Raw genomic sequence first — 17,490 nt, 5'->3', positions numbered from 1 at the left:
TTTCCAGCCCTGCAAGTGAGATGTTCAGCTTCTATTTCGAGGACTACTCACCCCTGCCAACTTCTCGACTAATTTGAGGATATTTTAAAACTTCATTACACGTTGTCCACTGAGAAAATCGGGGCTCCTTTAAAAGGTGAATACCTTGCAGTTGTACATTTTCCCACTCCTTCATTTCAGCCCTTCTGCTCTAATTATGCTTTGTTACTTCCCGCACTCAACACTCAGGTTCATTTTCAGTTCGGAGGAAGACAGATACTGAAGCCCCGGGGTCAGGAAGGTGGCTAGGAGACGATGCGGCCTGAGCCTGCGCGCTGCCCCAGGGCGGGGAAGCCCCTCTTCCTCCCAGTCCTCCTCCCACTAGATCAGCTGGGGAGCCAAAGGGCTGTGGTGGAGACTAGCCGCTCCCGCAGCTTCGGTCCATCACCGGGGACAGCAGAAGACAGAAGTTTGGAACACCTCCACCACTTTTTTTTTTCTTAAGCTGCTCAGGAGTTGTGTCACTTTTTTAGGTAAAATGAGTGATTCTCGTTTTAAAAACATTCTTTGTGTTTGGATATTGGGAGAGCGTTTGGACATCAATCTTTCCACAGCCAATCTAGTTCCTCGCCTTCCTTTTAAGAAACTTTGCTTCCACCGAGATGGAGGTGTTAGAAGAGGTTTGTGTCAGAGTCTTCAAGAGCATTAACGTTCTGGCTTTGACAAGGGGCTGTGGGTAATTTTCTTTCTTTCACAGAAAAGCAGGCTTCGGTGTAGGAAAGCATTCATTACAATGTTGCGTCTCCGCATCCGGCTGGTACTGCCCGGGCGGCTTTCACAGCGTGACCGGCTGTCCATGAGACACAGCCTGTGGAGAGTGCAAACTGCGGGCCTGGACACCACTCTTCTTCTGTTGATCGATTTGTATCAATGGAAAGTGTCCTCCCCTTCCTGGGCTCCCAGTGACTGCTGTGCACAGGCCCTAACTGCCCGAGGTTCCGGGACTGATTCGGTTTCGAACTTTCCATCAAGGCTATCAAGCCCTGAGCTGGCGTCTGTCTCCGGTTCCTCCAAGCCGGGAGCCAGGTGGTGTCCGGGCTCTCCCAGAGGCCGCCACCCACCCCACTCTCTCCCTGCTGGGGGTTTCTGACTTCCCACCCCTCCCGCTGCTTAGCTAAAGCCTTGACGGACAAAAAGCAAGGGGGAAGAAAGATCAGCGCCCACGTAAGGCTCCAAATTCCAGGCCTCCCTTTTATTCTCAGAAACGACTCTGCGCTAGATCGCAGTGCCAGTGCGGGTACACACAGGGGCTCTTCAGGTCCATTCGTTGTCGAACCACACACGCACGCGCGCGCACACACACACACACACACACACACACACACATGAAACCACCATATGGTTTGCTTTTCGACCCTTAGCTTCCGCTTTCCCTTGTCCACCGGCGTAGGACAACACCATGCAGGTGGACCCGCCCGCGCTGGACCTGCTGGCGCGGAGCTGCAGATGCTCCTGGCGCTCCCGCGAGGTGGCCAAAGGCGGCACAGCTTCGGGCGCCCGCCGCCTCCCGCTAGTGCTCAGGTCTTGGAAGCCTGGAGCGGGCACAATCTCTCCGGAGATCTCAGGAACCTTTCCAATCCCCAAAATCTACCCTCCCTGTTCCCGTGCCTTCTCCTCCCCCTCGTCCCTCGTCCCAAATCGCGTTTCACGTAGCCTTAGATTTTTTTTCTCTTAATTTTAGATCTAAGAAGTTAGAGAGTTGTGAAGAACTGAAATCATTTCAGTAATCCTTGTTTTCAAACCAAAGAGGAGGCAAAGAAAGAGACCTTTCCCACAATAGTGTCAAGGGCAAACCCATCACCAAATAGGGACGTCCACTTACAACTGTACCAGAAGGATCCAATACACAAAATTGACAGAATGACAGTGTTGCAGACATTTCTTCAGTAATGAAGAAAAATTTCAGACAGCCAACCTCAACATACAGTCCCCCACCCCTCCACCCTGGCTGGTTGAACCTGCCCTCCACCTGCACCTCTGCCCCTCAAACCTTTTTACTACGTGCTCTTTTGGCCCACATTTCTCTACACTTGGGAGCAGCTTTGAAAGGAAGGAGACAGACTATTTTCATCCCTGGCCGGCTTCGTTTCCCTTCCTTCGGTTCCTAATGTGCGATTTGGTTAAGGAAATTGAGAAAGGGGGGAAGAGTAGTCGGGTGGAAGAGAGTATTTAAAAAAAAAAAAATCAGGAAGGCGTGAGCTGGAGCGGTGAGTGTGTCAATCAGAAGGTTTTGTGCCTGGGGGCTCCTAGCGGTTCGAAGCAGAGGTGTCCCTGGGCGGCCCCACGATGAATATGAATAGGAAACCTCGCTAAATGGGACGGCAAAGCGCACCGCCCTGAATGATGGCACGTCACCCGAACCAGCCCAGGATAGATAGGAGGGCTCCTTTTGTCTCTTTTCTCCGCTGCAGCTCTATAAAAGCCCCTCTTTTTTCTGCGAGAGGTTAGTTCAAGCTCACACCAACTAGCTGTCCAGGAAACAGCCTAACCCCAGAGAGGGGAGTGGGGAGGGAAAGAGGCGGGGAGAGGCTCTGACGGTCTCAGCTTTTCTTCTCACGTGCCGCTGCTCAGAAGTGGGTTGCTCAGCTGTGCAGAATTTTTTCTTAATTCAAGATTTTCTTTAATTTCCCGCCTAAAGCCTCCCCACGGTAGGGCCGCATCCCTTGCAATAAAATGAATTCTGATTCGAGCTCTGTCTCCAGCAGAGCTTCATCTCCGGACATGGATGAGATGTACCTGAGGGACCATCACCATCGCCACCACCACCACCAGGAGAGCCGTCTCAACTCAGTCTCGTCCACGCAGGGCGACATGGTGCAGAAGATGCCGGGGGAAAGCCTCTCGCGGGCTGGCGCCAAGGCCGCGGGAGAAAGCAGCAAGTACAAAATCAAGAAGCAGCTGTCGGAGCAGGACCTACAGCAGCTGAGGCTGAAGATCAACGGACGCGAGCGCAAGCGGATGCACGACCTGAACCTCGCCATGGACGGGCTGCGCGAGGTCATGCCCTACGCGCACGGGCCCTCGGTGCGCAAACTCTCCAAGATCGCTACTCTCCTGCTGGCCAGAAACTACATCCTCATGCTCACCAGCTCCCTGGAGGAGATGAAGAGGCTGGTTGGCGAGATCTACGGGGGCCACCACTCGGCCTTCCACTGTGGGACCATGGGCCACTCGGCCGGCCACCCGGCGCACGCGGCCAACGCAGTGCATCCGGTGCACCCCATCCTGGGCGGCGCGCTCTCGTCCAGCAGCGCTTCGTCACCGCTGTCGGCCGCCTCCCTGCCCGCCCTCGGCACCATTCGGCCTCCACACTCGCTGCTCAAGGCGCCCTCCACGCCGCCCGCGCTGCAGCTGGGCAGCGGCTTCCAGCATTGGGCCGGGCTGCCCTGCCCCTGCACCATTTGCCAGATGCCGCCGCCGCCGCACCTGTCTGCTCTCTCCACCGCCAACATGGCCCGGCTGTCCGCAGAGTCCAAGGACTTGCTTAAGTGAGCAGCGGGCCCGCCTGGCTGCCAGCACGCAGGAGAGCGGCGGGAGGGGCCGCAGGGCCGGGCCAAGAGGGAAGCGGGAGGCTGGAGCTCGGGCCACGCGAGGGCGGGACCCCGCGGCCTCCCATGCTGTCTGAGAGATCTCCGGCCCCACTTGACTCCCGGAGGGAAAGGACCAAAATCAAACTGCAATTCTAGGTGGTGGCAGAGGGGGACTCGAACCAGAGGTCGTGTGTTTTGCATGCATGCTTCTTTTCCCCTTGCAGCGCCAGTATTTCTCACTGCCATATGCTTTTGTCAAAACTGCGTTTGTTGTATAAAGACGGGATCGGTGTAGTTAAAAACTTGCAAAGGGACTTTCGGGGTTGGCTCTGTTTTCTCACTTTGGAAAGAGATAGCCATCCTGTTTGTGCAAAACAAATGTAAATACTTCCTTGAGATGGATGCGAATATGCTTGTCTCCGTCGTCGCCATAGTTTATCCAGAGACAATGGAGAGAGAGAGAAGAAAGGGGAGAGAGAGGGAGAGAGAAGAGATAGCAAGACCCAAGTTTTGAATCTCAACTCGGATCCAGGTCTTGACACCTATGTGTGTTTTACTTTCGATGCAGTGTAGGTCTAAAGAGTACATGCACGCTTCTCAATGAATATTGTCTAAACATGTTGTGCAGGCCGTCGTGCCATTTTCCTTGTAACAAGGATTTATTAGTGAATTCTCCGAAGTACTCCATACATCTGTCTGTAGTTGTATGAAATGAAAAAGGGGCAGAGTGCAAAGACCCACACTTACGCGCACGCGCTTCTTCCCCACCCCACCCCTTCACACTTCCTCCCAAACCTCCCATGGCTGTCTTAGGGGCCCAGGATTGCAAAACCCGGGGCTCCCTCTACGAGCTTGCCCCACCCGCCTAGCTCAGTTATTCTGCATGGGGGGTTGGCTCTCTCTATTATCAGCTTTGAAAATTTAGTGTGGTTTGGGGAGGGGTGCCGTTTTTATTTTCCTGGACATTTGCTTGAAATATTTTGTTAGGGCCTCAAAGACAATACCTGTCTTTATTTTTTATATATTCTTGATAACTATGATATATTTATTAATAACCAGTGTTTCTGGATGAGGTTTCAAATAAAAAAAAACCTTTAAATCCTGGCTTTGCCTCTGCCTGAAATCTTAAAAGCTGTGGGTAGTGGGAAAGGAAATGCGGGTAGGGTGAATCTGGGTGTGGGTGAGGGGCTTGGACGGGTGAGCAGAAGGGAAGATTTTTCCATGATGATCATAGGTAAAGAGGATGGGTAAATTGGTGCTAGTTACTGCAACTAAATGTCTTTCAAATGGTTGCACTGTCCACCTTCATAATCTCATGTTCTTTTAGCTCCTTATTTCTCTGCAGTAATCAGACCCTCATAAGCTCAGCAACTGAGATTTAAGCAAAAAAAAAGTAATCTGGAAACTCAAAGTGGCAGGAAATGAGAGGCGGACTGGTGACTGCCCTGGCCGTGTTGGCAAGAGATAAGAATGAAGCATTAAGTTAACTTCTTTTCAGTTCAAATTGACCTTAAGATCTCCCCTGCCCCGGCCCCAAATTAAAATCCAGTATATGTTTTAAAAATCAACTTAAGAGTGGTTCTAGAAAATAATCAAATACTTAACTGGTCTGCCTGCTCCCAGGCAGAATGCACTGCAGAGAAAAGGAAGGCCTTTCTGCCCTGAGAGCTCAGGGGCCAGGCAGCCCCCCACCCAAATCTGCTCCTGTTGCAGATTTCCAGCGGGATGTCTTGTCTTCTTTCTTCCTGTAGAAGACTGCTGGTCGGATTAGTTTAATGCATTGGGTGTCTTACACATAAATGTCAACTATAACTTGGTCATTTAAATCAGTTACTTTTCTCTCCTCAGCAACTCTCCCTTCTCCATAACAGTTCCAAATAGTTTGTATAAAACCAGAAGGTTTTATTTGTTTAACGAGGACAAGAAATCAAGCTCTAGGGAGGATAACCCCAACCACACAGGCCTTTATTTCCCTCTGAGGAAAACAGAACCCTGATTGAAATGTACTACCCCAGGATTTACTTCTGAATTAAGATGTAAAACGTCACCTCCCTGTGGGTTGAGGCCCAAGCTCCTCTTCAAGAGGGGGAGGCTCATTTTTCCAGGATTCCAGCAAAGACAGCACCATCCTGGCAGCATATACTCTCACCTTCCTCAGTCTCTGCTCCGAAGGGCAATACTGTGGGTTCCCTTGATGTCCAGCTCTTTCCCCTCCATCCCACAGTCACCCTCCCACCACCACCACCACCCCACCCCCAACCAAGGAGAAGACCTGAAGTGAGGGTCTGCAGGGGAGGGTGCTTTTTTCTCTGTTTTTAGGCAGACAAATGGGAGAATAATCGTCTGTTTCCCAAGGGTGATTCATTTCTCTGGGTGAGGAAAGAGCCTATTGAGGATTTATTTGAAATGAACACAAGGCAGCCCTCCAGCCTTTCCCGGAGTTTATTATTTAGAAAGGGGAGGGGAGGGAGAAGTTTCATCAATCAGGAAAACGACTTTCTCCTGAACCACTTGCTTCTTTCAAGTCCTGTTTCCAAAGACCTGGTTCTGGAGAGAGACTCAGGGCCTCACCAGTGGCCTAGTGCTGGGGTTCCTCCTTTCTCTAGAGCTGAGGCTTAACCCGGGGGTCACTCTTTACATCACGGAAATAGTGGCTTTTGAGTTGTGCCTCTGGGACAGAAATTCCTCGAGTTACCTGCAGTGGTCGATTTAGAGAGTTTTGCGTCCACTCTCATGAGCTAAAAGGAACCTCGAGCCTTGGAAACTCTGCCTCAACTTCCCTAATTTAAATGGGAAACAGACACTGCTTCTAACACTGGGAAGATCCCCTCAATGAGCTGAGATCTTTCCCGGATTACAAAAACTCCTTTGACCCAGAGACTAGGAGAGAGGATTTCTTTAAGAACAGGACAGGAACCCAGGGATAAAGGAGATTTAGGAACTAGTTCGACCGGAGTGTCTGTATTTCTTAGAAGCAGCATCACCACCAGCCTTTTCAGGGCACCGCGGTCCGAGCGGTCCGCTGAGGATGGAGTTTGCCAGCAGGCTTTTACTTTTGTTGTATTTCCCGTTAAATTTTCAAATTATCAAGGCCAGGAACAAGATTTCGTGGCTGTTAAGGTCAAAATGGTTCTTGGCGGATTTTTTTTTTTTTTGTAAATTTGTCACTTTCTCGGAAGTTAGAAAGTTTACAGTAGTTTTTAATTTAATCTAGAAGCAAAACGACCATCGTCGTCCTTTCATTCCAGATTAAACGTTGATTTATATTTAAAAGGATAGCTAAAGACGTGTGAGCGAAGACACCTTGAGAAGCCGCCGCTAGAAACCTCTTGCCAGTTCCTCCTCCCCCACGGAGCTTTCAGGGTAGAAGAAAATCACACTAGGAAAGGGACAGCGAGGCTGGCTCCGCGGCCCATCAGATCTTTGTTCCCGAGGGCGCTCCACCCTCTCCCTGGCCGCCCAGGCGTTGGGTTTACGTCCGTGAAAGGGCGCAGAGACGCGGCCTAATGTGGCCCAGCCGGAAGTTAAATGTCTCCTCAAACTCTTTTTTTTTTTTTTTTTCCAGCTGCTGGGTCCAGTAAGGTTTTGTGCCTCTATTGATCCCCTCAGAGGAAATAGCGAAAGTCCCTCCCTTAGGGAGGCGGTAGATCCCCCAACACTCTGCTCAAGACACCAGATTTAATTGCACTTTGCAGCTTCCTTCCAGAGTCTTCCGGGTACCCCCCTTGGCATCTTCCCGCCTGCTGCTGGGACTCAGGGATGACCGTTCCCACCTCTCAGGTTAAGGGGGGAGCTCCTGGGGCTCCCGCCGAGACCGGACACTCTTGAGACTTCCCTGCAACGCTGACCCCCACCCTATGTGGGACTGCAGACTGGCCTTGAGGCCCGGACCCGCGGAGCCTCCACGATCCTGACGATGCCCCCACGGAAGCTCAGTCTTAGCCCTCCGGGACTTTTCTGGCACTGACAGAGCTGGGGAGTCAGCTCGTTTCTGGGGCATCTCTCGCGGGGGCGTGGGGAGGGAGACAGGTCCGAGGCCACCCAAGCGCCGTCCCTCCCCCACACCGGCACAGGATCAGAGCCGGGAAAGGGAAGCTACGAAGGAAAGAGCTCGTCGAGGCCCAGATGACCGTCCGGGATTTGGCCTCCATTTAGTTACATCTGCCCCTGTCCCCGGGTTCCTCAGGTTAAGAAGAGAGAGGAGGCATTTTTGCAAAAGGGCTCGGGAAGTGTCCTTGGGAAAAGCGAGGCGGATGAAGGGACCGTGGGAAAGAGAGACGCATCTGCTTCTTCAGCCGCCTCTAGCGCCCCTTCTCCCCCCTCCCCCCACCTCTGCCGAGATTGGGGCCTCCAACGTACCCAGTGCCCTTAAAAGCAGCCTCCAAGAGTTAAACTCTGAAGACTCCTGTCTGCGGAGTCGCTTTTTACTTGAATATCCCCTTTTCAGTGAAACCCTCTCTGGACACTGCAGTCGTGGGGCTACTAGGTACCGGGAGAGGGTGGGGTGGGGAGAGCGCCGAGGGCAGCGCAGGAGGGCAGCTGGAGTCGGCGCTGGTGCCCCGGCGCCCCTCCCTTCCCCGCCCACCCGCTGGGTGCCGGGCGCCTCTAGCGCAGCTCCTGCACCAGGCGGCCGGGGCCGGGAGCCGCGAGCGAGACCCCAGCTCCGCACCGGGCTGCTGGTGCCGGGCTGTGGGCTGTGTCCCTTGGGAAGAGTCAGTCTCCAGGCCTCGACCCCGACTCCTCGATGCTCCGGGGCCCTGCAGGACAGAGACAGAGAGGCGAGGGCGCAGACGACAAAAGAAAAGACGCACTGGAGAGAGATTCCGCGGAGCGACGCCCAACTTTGTGCAGATACCTGCAGAAAGCCTCGAAATACCTAAGCATTTATGGAAACTGGGAGAAGGGAAAACAAAAACAATAATAAGAACCAATAAATCCAGACTCGAGCCCAGGTGGCGGGCGCTCTGGCCTCTCCGTTCCTGCGGCCCACGGGCAGCCCCGGTGGACACTTTCCAGAGTTTGTAAACTGCGCTAAAGAAAGCGGGTCAGGATGGGCGCAGGGGAAGCTCGGTGGCTGCGCCTTCCTCAGACGTTTTTCCTTGCCCGGGACTTCGCCGGGTACCCAGGCGCCTGGCTGTCCACGACCCAGCCGAGCCTAAGCCCCTGCTCCGAGTCTGTTTCCAACCCCAGCCTGGGGACTGCCCGCGGCTTCCACGCTGCACCAGGACACTGTCAGTCCGGCTTTCGCAAAAGAAAGTTTAACACCCCAGAGAAAGGCTGGTTGCGAGGCGGGCAGGGAGATGTGCTGGGGTCAAGGCCCCAGGGAGCCGGGAGGGACGCCCTTGAAGAGCTGGGAATTCAATGTAGAACCTTGATTTGGTTACTGGATCCTAGGCTAGGCTGGAAGCAAAGAGGTTGGGTTTCTCTAGCCCCAGGAGAGTAGGGGCGAAAGGGAGGTGCGCCCCCAGAGTGTTAGAGGAAGTTTGGATGGCTGCCCCCACAGGACTTCGCGGACTGTGACCCACATCTCGGAGAGTGCGGGGGCGCGGGTGGGGCGACCATTCTGGAGGCACTACAGTTTTACGAGCAATCGCCCCTCACCTCCCTCGCATCTGGAAAACTACACAAGCTGGGTGCGGAGAGCCCCCCTCTCCCTGCACGGGACAGGGCTGCAGTGCCTGCCATAAGCATGCTCCTTAGTTCCACAGGAGGAACTAGAGATCCTAGACCGCACATTTGAGGGAGACTCTTTTCTCCTCTCCTTATTCAGAGCCCCTCATTGCGGCGAACCTCGCCTTGCTTCCTTTGGGGTCTCGCTTAATCTTCCTCCACTTCAGCAATAAACGTTTTCTGAGTGCCTCTGATGTAACAAGCTCTGCGATGGCACCAGAGGGTAAAAAGAAAAAAAAACAAAACAGTAAAACAGAAAGAGAAGTGAGACTTTCAAATGCAGAAGAAACAGCCCCTGTTCAGGGGCCCTCAGAGCTTCGCGGGGGAGCACCGGTCACCTTAGTCCCCTAAGTCCAACCGGATGGTAAAAACCCACTGGCCGCACAAGCTCTGCACGCACGTCTTTCCAGAAGCTTTTTCAGATGCTTGAAAACTCACTGCCCATTACCTCTACTAGAGAGGACAGGAACAGATGCCTTTGATTGATAGGAAAATAAAAAGAAGCAATGGTGGTAGTACTTAGTTTCCTCGCAGTTGTTTAGAGATTTATTGACACAGAGATAAACTTCAGTCTGGGCATCTCCATAATTCACGTCCCCGTTGGGTATTTGCAAATGAGCAAATCAATTCTCTTTTAACTGTTTTTTTAAAGAAAAAAAATAAAAGGAGAAGGTAGGTTGGAGGAAATCTTTATTTAATGGAATTAGAGTCCTTTTCTGCCCTGCCTCCGTTGCTCCCTAAGCTACAGAAACTTGCCTCCGGACTCCAGAGTTCACCAGGCTTGTGTTCTAAACATAAAACAATCCTGTAATTTCCTTCCAAAACAAAAGTTTTCAAAGAAATGACCTGCCCGGTATCCCCCTCAATAAAGCAGAAGTGACTTAATGGTCTGTTAATTACTCCATCCCTGCAGGGGGAGGGAAGCTTCCAAATGGATAGCTACAAACCCTCTGTTGACTGAAGCTGGAGTCTGTCCCTAAATGTACAGCTGGGGCTGGGCCATTGAAAACCCAGACAAAACAAAATCCCTGATAAATAATCCTACCTAGAGCACAAAGATCCAGCATACAATTGTGGGGTCTTTTGGATCCTCAGAGAAGGCCAGAGGGGGCTCCTCTGGGGCTTCCGGTGGTAATCTTTAAAGCTTGAGGCCAGGGGTTCTTCCAAAAAGTTGAAAAAGAGCTTGTTTGCCTTCTCTCTTCCCTTATCTTCTGTATTGAATTTCTTTCTCTTTAAATTTGAAACTTTGATGGTAATTCCTTTATCCAGTCTTTTTTTATTATTATTATTTTTGGTATTAATTACAGTTTGTGTCTTCATTCAATACATTTTTGGATGGTTCACTTTTCCCAGTTGTTTTTCTAGTAATGATTCTAAGAAGACACGTTTTGAGTGTCATAGTAAAAAAGGACAGAGTAAAGACTCAAAATATCGGAGAAAGGTTTGGGCTGTTAGTATCTGTGTCTTTTCATCTTTCCTTGTTATCTCTAAGGTAACAACTAGGTGATCTAATTAAAATATATTTTTAAAATTTAAAACCTAGTGGTTCTACTAAAACCCAAGCAAAACTGAACAGTTAACTGTGTATCAGAGGTAGTTAATTGGAAAAATTCAGTCTTTTTCTCTTTAGGGGAGAAAAAACACAGCTAAACATGTTCTATACTAACTAAGAAAATACTGGTTTCGATTTAGTATACATTTGGCCTTTGTAGGCCCATATAAATAAAATATTGCAGAAAGGTGAAATCTGATATGTATCCAGATGGGTACAATGAAAGTGATCAAGATGTAGATATGATCTGTTTTGGAAATTAGTTCTTAAGCTGAACTAGGCAATAGCGGAAGAGTCTGTCTAGCCACACGGTTTGCCCCACCCACAACCGCTTCTTAAGGAAGTGCCCCCCAAAGGGTCAGGTGTTGATTAAAGCCAACTGTTGCCTTCCTTGCTACAGTTGGCTGCACTGGATAGTGCATATGAGCTAGTCAGTATAAGGCGTGGACATGAGGGAGGCCAGCTCACAGGTGATTGACATTGAATTGTGACACAATTGTGCTTCATACAGAATGGAGGCAAACACACACTTTTCTTTCATTGGAAGAGTATAAAATCTAGACAATCAATAAGAGACTCATCATTTAAACTCAGCTTGGGGTGGCGCCTGTGGCTCAGTGAGTAGAGCGCCGGCCCCATATACCGAGGGTGGCAGGTTCAAACCCAGCCCCAGCCAAACTGCAACCAAAAAATAGCCGGGCGTTTTGTGGCTGGTGCCTGTAGTCCCAGCTGCTCCGGAGGCTGAGGCAGAGAATTGCGTAAGCCCATGAGCTGGAGGTTGCTGTGAGTCCTGTGATGTCATGGCACTCTACCGAAGGCGGTAAAGTGAGATTCTGTCTCTACTAAATAAATAAATAAATAAACTCAGCTTGACCTCCACCTACACAATGCTGGATTTTCAGTTCTCTACGTCCATCCAACTGTTTGTCCCAGTCATAAGAGACAGAGGACCCAGACAGAGGTACAGATTGTGCCCTGTGTAGCCCAAACAGGATTGTCCCTCTTACTGTACTAAAGACCATCTTTATATGTCTATGTTCTCAAGACCTGACTTCCTCACAGCGCTAAACAGAGACAAACGTGAAAAATTAGAAGTCATTTCCTCTTGCTAAATAGTCCATGGGGAAATAGAAGCAGAGGAAGCCATTTGTTGCCCGTGTTTACTAAATTATATATTAGTAAATCAGATTCTAAGACTGAATAAAGTACAGTTCTAAAACTTATACTGTCTGATGGTGTAAAGGTGAATTAGTCTCTTTTTTCTCTCCTTTGCAGAGATTAATGCTCTCAGGTATCAATGTCCCTTCCCAGAGGGCATTTGAATATGGAGTGTTTTCCATTTTTCACTCTGAGGGGTTTGGTTCTCTAACCTTTCCTTTGCTATGTGGAGTGTTTGCCAGGCTTCTAAGTGAGACATTTGCTCTCTTTAGGGCCAGAGAGTACATTAACTTAAGACTAGTAACATTTGATCATAATTGATAAAAGCAGGATTTTAAGTAGAATAAAAAATATTTGTTGTATTTTTCACAGTAAATACTAGATATCAATACAAGGAATTCACAACGGAGCTACAACTTGAGGGACAAGCATAATAATAAAAACTTTTTGAGCTATATTAAAAATGGAGAGACCTAATATTTTGGAGAGAACAATTTTATTTATTTTATTTATTTATTTATTTATTGAGACAGAGCCTCAAGCTGTCACCCTGGGTAGAGTGCCGTGGCATCACAGCTCACAGCAACCTCCAGCTCAAGTTATTCTCCTGCCTCCACCTCCCAAGTAGCTGGGACCACAGGCGCCCACCACAACCCCCAGCTATTTTTTGGTTGCGGCCGTCATTATTGTTTGGCAGGCCCGGGCTGGATTCGAACCTGCCAGCTCAGTTATATGTGGTGGCGCCTTAGCTGCTTGAGCCACAGTCCAGAGAACAATTTTATTTAAACTTCAGCCAGACTCTCATTTGTCCTTAAACTGGCTGATGCTGACCGTGCTGGAGTAGCCAGAGGAGGAGGAGGAGGGAGGGAGAGGTAGATAAGATGGTGCTACTTTTCTAAATTGTGGTTCCCATGGACATCCACTATCTAGACTCTACACTTAATCTAAGAGAACAGTGAGGGGTGAGACGCTTTTTTAAACAAGTATTTACTCGACCTTTTAAAATTCCTTTTTCTATCATTAACTTCCTTTGAAATTTGATGTGAAGGTTTGCTCATTCTAAAACATTAATGTACCAGCAAACAAGCCTGCCCTCTGCTCCAGAAAGATGCTATCTCCATCTTCCAAGACTGTTCTCTGTACAAAGGCCCTTGAGTAGACAGTGCAGAACAAATCTACATGGAGAGTACCTGGATATGGATAAACATGCCACTGCCTCTGATCACAAGATGTGCAGAAAAGCCAGGTGACGGTGCAGCCCTGTCTCGGTGCAGCCCTGTCTCGGAGCAGAGAGTTGAGATGAGAATACTCGTCAGGGTCTGGCATGCTGTCTTTGGTCCAAGACTAGAGTCTAGGAAGTACCATTCCCCTCTCCCACATAGTCATACTTCAAACGTGTTTGGCATGTATCATTGACTATGTCACGTAAATAGTGTTGTTTGTTTGTGTGCCTATGTTTAACTTACATATGGGTTGTGATACAGCCTTTCTTCTGTTTCCTGCGGGTTTTTTTGCTCAGTGTTATGTTTTAAGATCCATCCACTTAGCCATTTGTTAATCTTGTTCCCATTTTTTACTTCTGCACACACTGCGTGTCCATCATGTTTCATTTATCATTTCCCTGGTGATGATAGCTAGCTTTCCTGGAGCACCCTGCTTGGATAACACTGCAATGAAAACCTTTATGGACAAACCACAGGTTGGCCATAAAGTTGGTGTACAATCTAAAATAGTTGTCTATCTTACATTGCACACAAACTTTTTGGTCACCCTGTATATACAACTCCTCTTGGACCTGCCCAAGAGTTCCTCTAAGGTATAGGACCAACATGTTCTGCTCATTTTTCTATCAGGTTAGTATCTTTTTCTTTTTGTTTCTCAAGAGGTACTTTATAGTTTAGATATTAAGGGTTTTAGATGTAATAACCATCTTCTCCCAGCCTAGGATCTATATACCGATTTCCCCAACACTGACTGCCAGACCTGGTGGTGGCATGTTTACCATGCATCAAGATCCTCTACTCATAGATTCGTTTCTGTGCTCCCTATTCTGTGTCATTGGTACCTTAATCTGTTTCTGTGCCAGTTTCAGCATACTGTTATTACCATGCATAAGTATTATGTCTTAATATCTGGTCAGGTGAATCCAGGGAGAATACATTTTTACTTTTTTCAGCAAGGTAATATTTGTCTCCAAGTTGAAAAATCACATGCTAATATTATAAAGCATATCAGCTGAACTGCTTTTCATATGAAGAAGTGGGGCGCCGGGCAGCAATATAGAGAAAGGCCTGGAAACCAAAGGGAGCAGAGAGGATTTGAAAGATGTTTTAATGCAGGATGATTCCTGTGTGTGAGTGGATTCCAGTGGAGCAAAATGAGATACAGTGGGGCAGAGCAGGAGTCAGGCACCAAGAGGCACTGCAATCCAGTCACATTTCCAACACAGATGCACTTACGTTCCAATTATAATAGTAATTGATTGCTCACATCACACTCAGTCGTTGCCAGGCCCTCTCCTGGCTTTACGTCTATCAGTTTGTTTAATCACCACAATACTCCTACTCATTAAATACTCTCATGCCACTTTTGACAATGAGAAACCAAGGCCTACAGACCTGGGGTGACTTTCCCAAAGAGACACAGCTATTAAGTGGCAAGGCTGAGATTTACCTTGCGCAGCCCATCTCTAGCTTCCACGTTCTTCACCCTTAAAGTCAATTGCTTCTGGGGATAAGGTGATGAACAAGGCAGACAAGGCTTCCTGTTCTCATCGTAGGAAGGAGACAAGAAATGAACAGGTGAACCAAAAATACATGAACAAAATGGTGAGGCGATAAGAGGTATGAAGAAAACCACACATCGTGATGACTTGAGTTTGACTTATTGAATTAGCAGTGGGGATCAGGGAGGGATCCACTGAGGGACGACAGATGAGCTGTGACCTGAAGGATGAATGGAAGCCAGAGAAATCCGTGCTACGGGAATTAGAATATATGCATTAAATGCTGGACACGTGAGATGGTTGGTTTTATATGTCAATGAAGTGAGGCTCTGGAGCCCCGTTGTTTGATCAAACACTATCTAGATGTTGCTGTGAAAATATTTTGTAGGACATGATTAATATTAAAATCCATTGACTTTAAAGAGACTATTACTCTCCACAAAATGGTGGGTCCCACCTAATCAGTTAAAGGCCTTAAGAGTAACTCCGCTGGTTCCTTAAAGAGAAGGATTCCGCCTCAAGACAGTAACGTAGAAATGCTGCCCCAGTTCGCTGACTGCCAGCAATTCCTCAAAATAAATGCCTGTCTCTCCCTCTCTCTCCCTATGTGTCCTGATCCTTCTGTTTCTCTTGGGAATGCTGACAAAACAGGATGATTAATAAAGGAAGACTCAACTCCTGCCCGCACAAAGCTTCATCAGAGAGAGACAGAGAGAGGTTGAAACAACTAAATTTAATTCCAAGGACAGAGCCTGTCTCTTTATTCTTTTCTTTATCTCCTTGAGCAGTGGGATCACCACCCTGAACACCAGCAACATGAGGAAAGTATTTGCCGGCTGAGAGAGTGCTATCTGGGGTCAGGAGAACAAGGTTCCAGTGCTGGTCCTGCCCCAGCAGAGCTGTGACTTGGGTTGACATCGACACACTCAACTCTTCTGAGGCTGTTCCCTTCTCTGTGAAATGTGGCCATCAGAATAAATGTTCTTAAGGCCCTTGTGTGTTCTAATCACCTGCCATTCTTTGATAGGGACAGTGTTCCTGATCTAGTGATAAAAGCAACAAATGCCACAAATGGGGCCCTGGAAGACGGTTTTCATTGGTTATGGATGGGAGAGATCACTAGGATCCCTAAACTCCTCACGCTGACCTTCAGACACTGCCACCTTCAGTGGGGTTCTTGAGGGCTAGGCAGGGAGAGTACCCAGACCAGTGTGTCGTCCACAGCTCAGACCTTGCTCCAGTCTAGGTTTCCATCAAGTCTCCCAACAATGCAAGCTCCAGGATGCTTCTGGGTGAGGACCCAGATAGGAGCGGCAGGTTTGCACAATGTCTGTGTTCCCTTGAGACCGACAGTGCCAGTTTCTGTCCTGGTACCAGTACTGGCTGCTGTAACGAAGGGTCACGCATTTGCTGGCTTAGAAAACCAGAAAGTGATTCTGTCATGATTCTGGAGCTGAAAGTCTGAAACTAAGTTATTCAGGGCCACACTTTCTCCAAAGGCTCTAGGGAAATACTTGAATCTTTCCTTGCTTCTTTCGGTTTGTGGTGGCTCCAGGCATCCCGTGGTTTCATGGCAGCTTAACTCCAATCTCTGCCTCCATCTTCACCTGGATTTCCTCCCCTGTGTGTCTCTGTGTCCAAATCTCCCTATTCTTATAAACCCCCCAGCCACTGCTTTAGGGCTCACTATAATCCAGTATGACCTCATCTGAACTTGATTGCATCTGCAAAGACCCCATTTCTAAATAAGGTCACAGTCACAGGTTCCAGGTAGAAATGAATTTTGAAGGGGGATAACAAAATAACTTAGACTAGGTGATTTATAAAGAACAGAAATTTATTTCTGCCAGTTCTACAGGCTGGAAAGTCCAAGATCAAAGTACCAGCAACCTGATGTCTGGTGAAAGCCTGGTCTCTGTATCCAAGATAGTGCCTTGCTGCTGAACCCTCAGGAGGGAGGGTTACTGAATACTGAATCCCCATATGTCAGAGGGGATGAAAGGGCAAAAAAGAAGGACCTGAGCTAGTTCCCCCAGCCCTTTCATGAGGAACAAATCCATTCATTAATGGAGCCAAAACTCTCAGGCTTTAATCACTTCCAAAAAGGTCCCACACTTCTTTTTATTTTTAATAGATATTGTCTCATTCTGTTGCCAGGCTGGAGTACCCTCGGTGTTAGCCTAGTTCACAGCAAGCTCAGACTCCTGGATTGAAGCAACCCTCTTGCCTTAGCCTCCTGAGAAGCTGAGTTACAGGTGCCTGCCATGACACCTGGCTAATTTTTCTATTTGTAGTAGAGAAAGTGTCTATGTTGCTCAGGCTGGTCTGGAACTCCTGAGCTCAAGCATCTACCTGCCTCGGCCTCCCAGAGGGCTAGAATTATAGGCATGAGCCACCATGCCCAGCCAAAAAGGTCCCACTCTTTATACAACCAGAGTAAAGATTACTTTTCAATATGAATTTTGGAGGTGACTCATTGAATCATATCACTGCTCACACTGCTTTTCTTTAGCCTTCTGGCTAGCATAGGCTTCCTCCACCAATCACTCATGGAAGGAAGATGTTGAGAACTTGAGCAGAGGACCATGGCCACCTGAGAGTATAGGACATCTATCCTTTGCACTCTGCTCAGAAGATATTTTTGTAGACCCTCTGCCTCCTTTTCTGTGAACTAATTTCTGTATGTCCTTGAAATTATTTCTTTCCCTTCCTTCCTTCCTTCCTTCCTTTCCTCCCTCCTTTTTTTCTTTCCTTCTTTCTTTCTCCCTGCCTCCCTCCCTTCTTTCCTTCCTTCCCTTTCTTTTTAGTGGAGAGTA

General features: G+C 48.6%; 1 protein-coding gene across 1 annotated transcript; it reads left to right on the top strand.

Annotated features, from left to right (window-relative positions):
• The first annotated feature begins 2,485 nt into the window (after positions 1-2,485).
• Positions 2,486-4,668, top strand: OLIG3 (oligodendrocyte transcription factor 3). The gene has a single exon (XM_053591995.1). The coding sequence runs from the start codon at positions 2,713-2,715 to the stop codon at positions 3,529-3,531; it is 819 nt and encodes a 272-aa protein (XP_053447970.1). The 5' UTR covers positions 2,486-2,712; the 3' UTR covers positions 3,532-4,668.
• Positions 4,669-17,490: the final 12,822 nt, after the last annotated feature.

The sequence above is a fragment of the Nycticebus coucang genome, chromosome 5 (assembly GCF_027406575.1).
Source record: "Nycticebus coucang isolate mNycCou1 chromosome 5, mNycCou1.pri, whole genome shotgun sequence".
Classification (NCBI taxonomy): Eukaryota; Metazoa; Chordata; class Mammalia; order Primates; family Lorisidae; genus Nycticebus; species Nycticebus coucang.
Note: the sequence above shows the minus strand (reverse complement) of the source record. Positions and strands in the feature narration are given on the sequence as shown.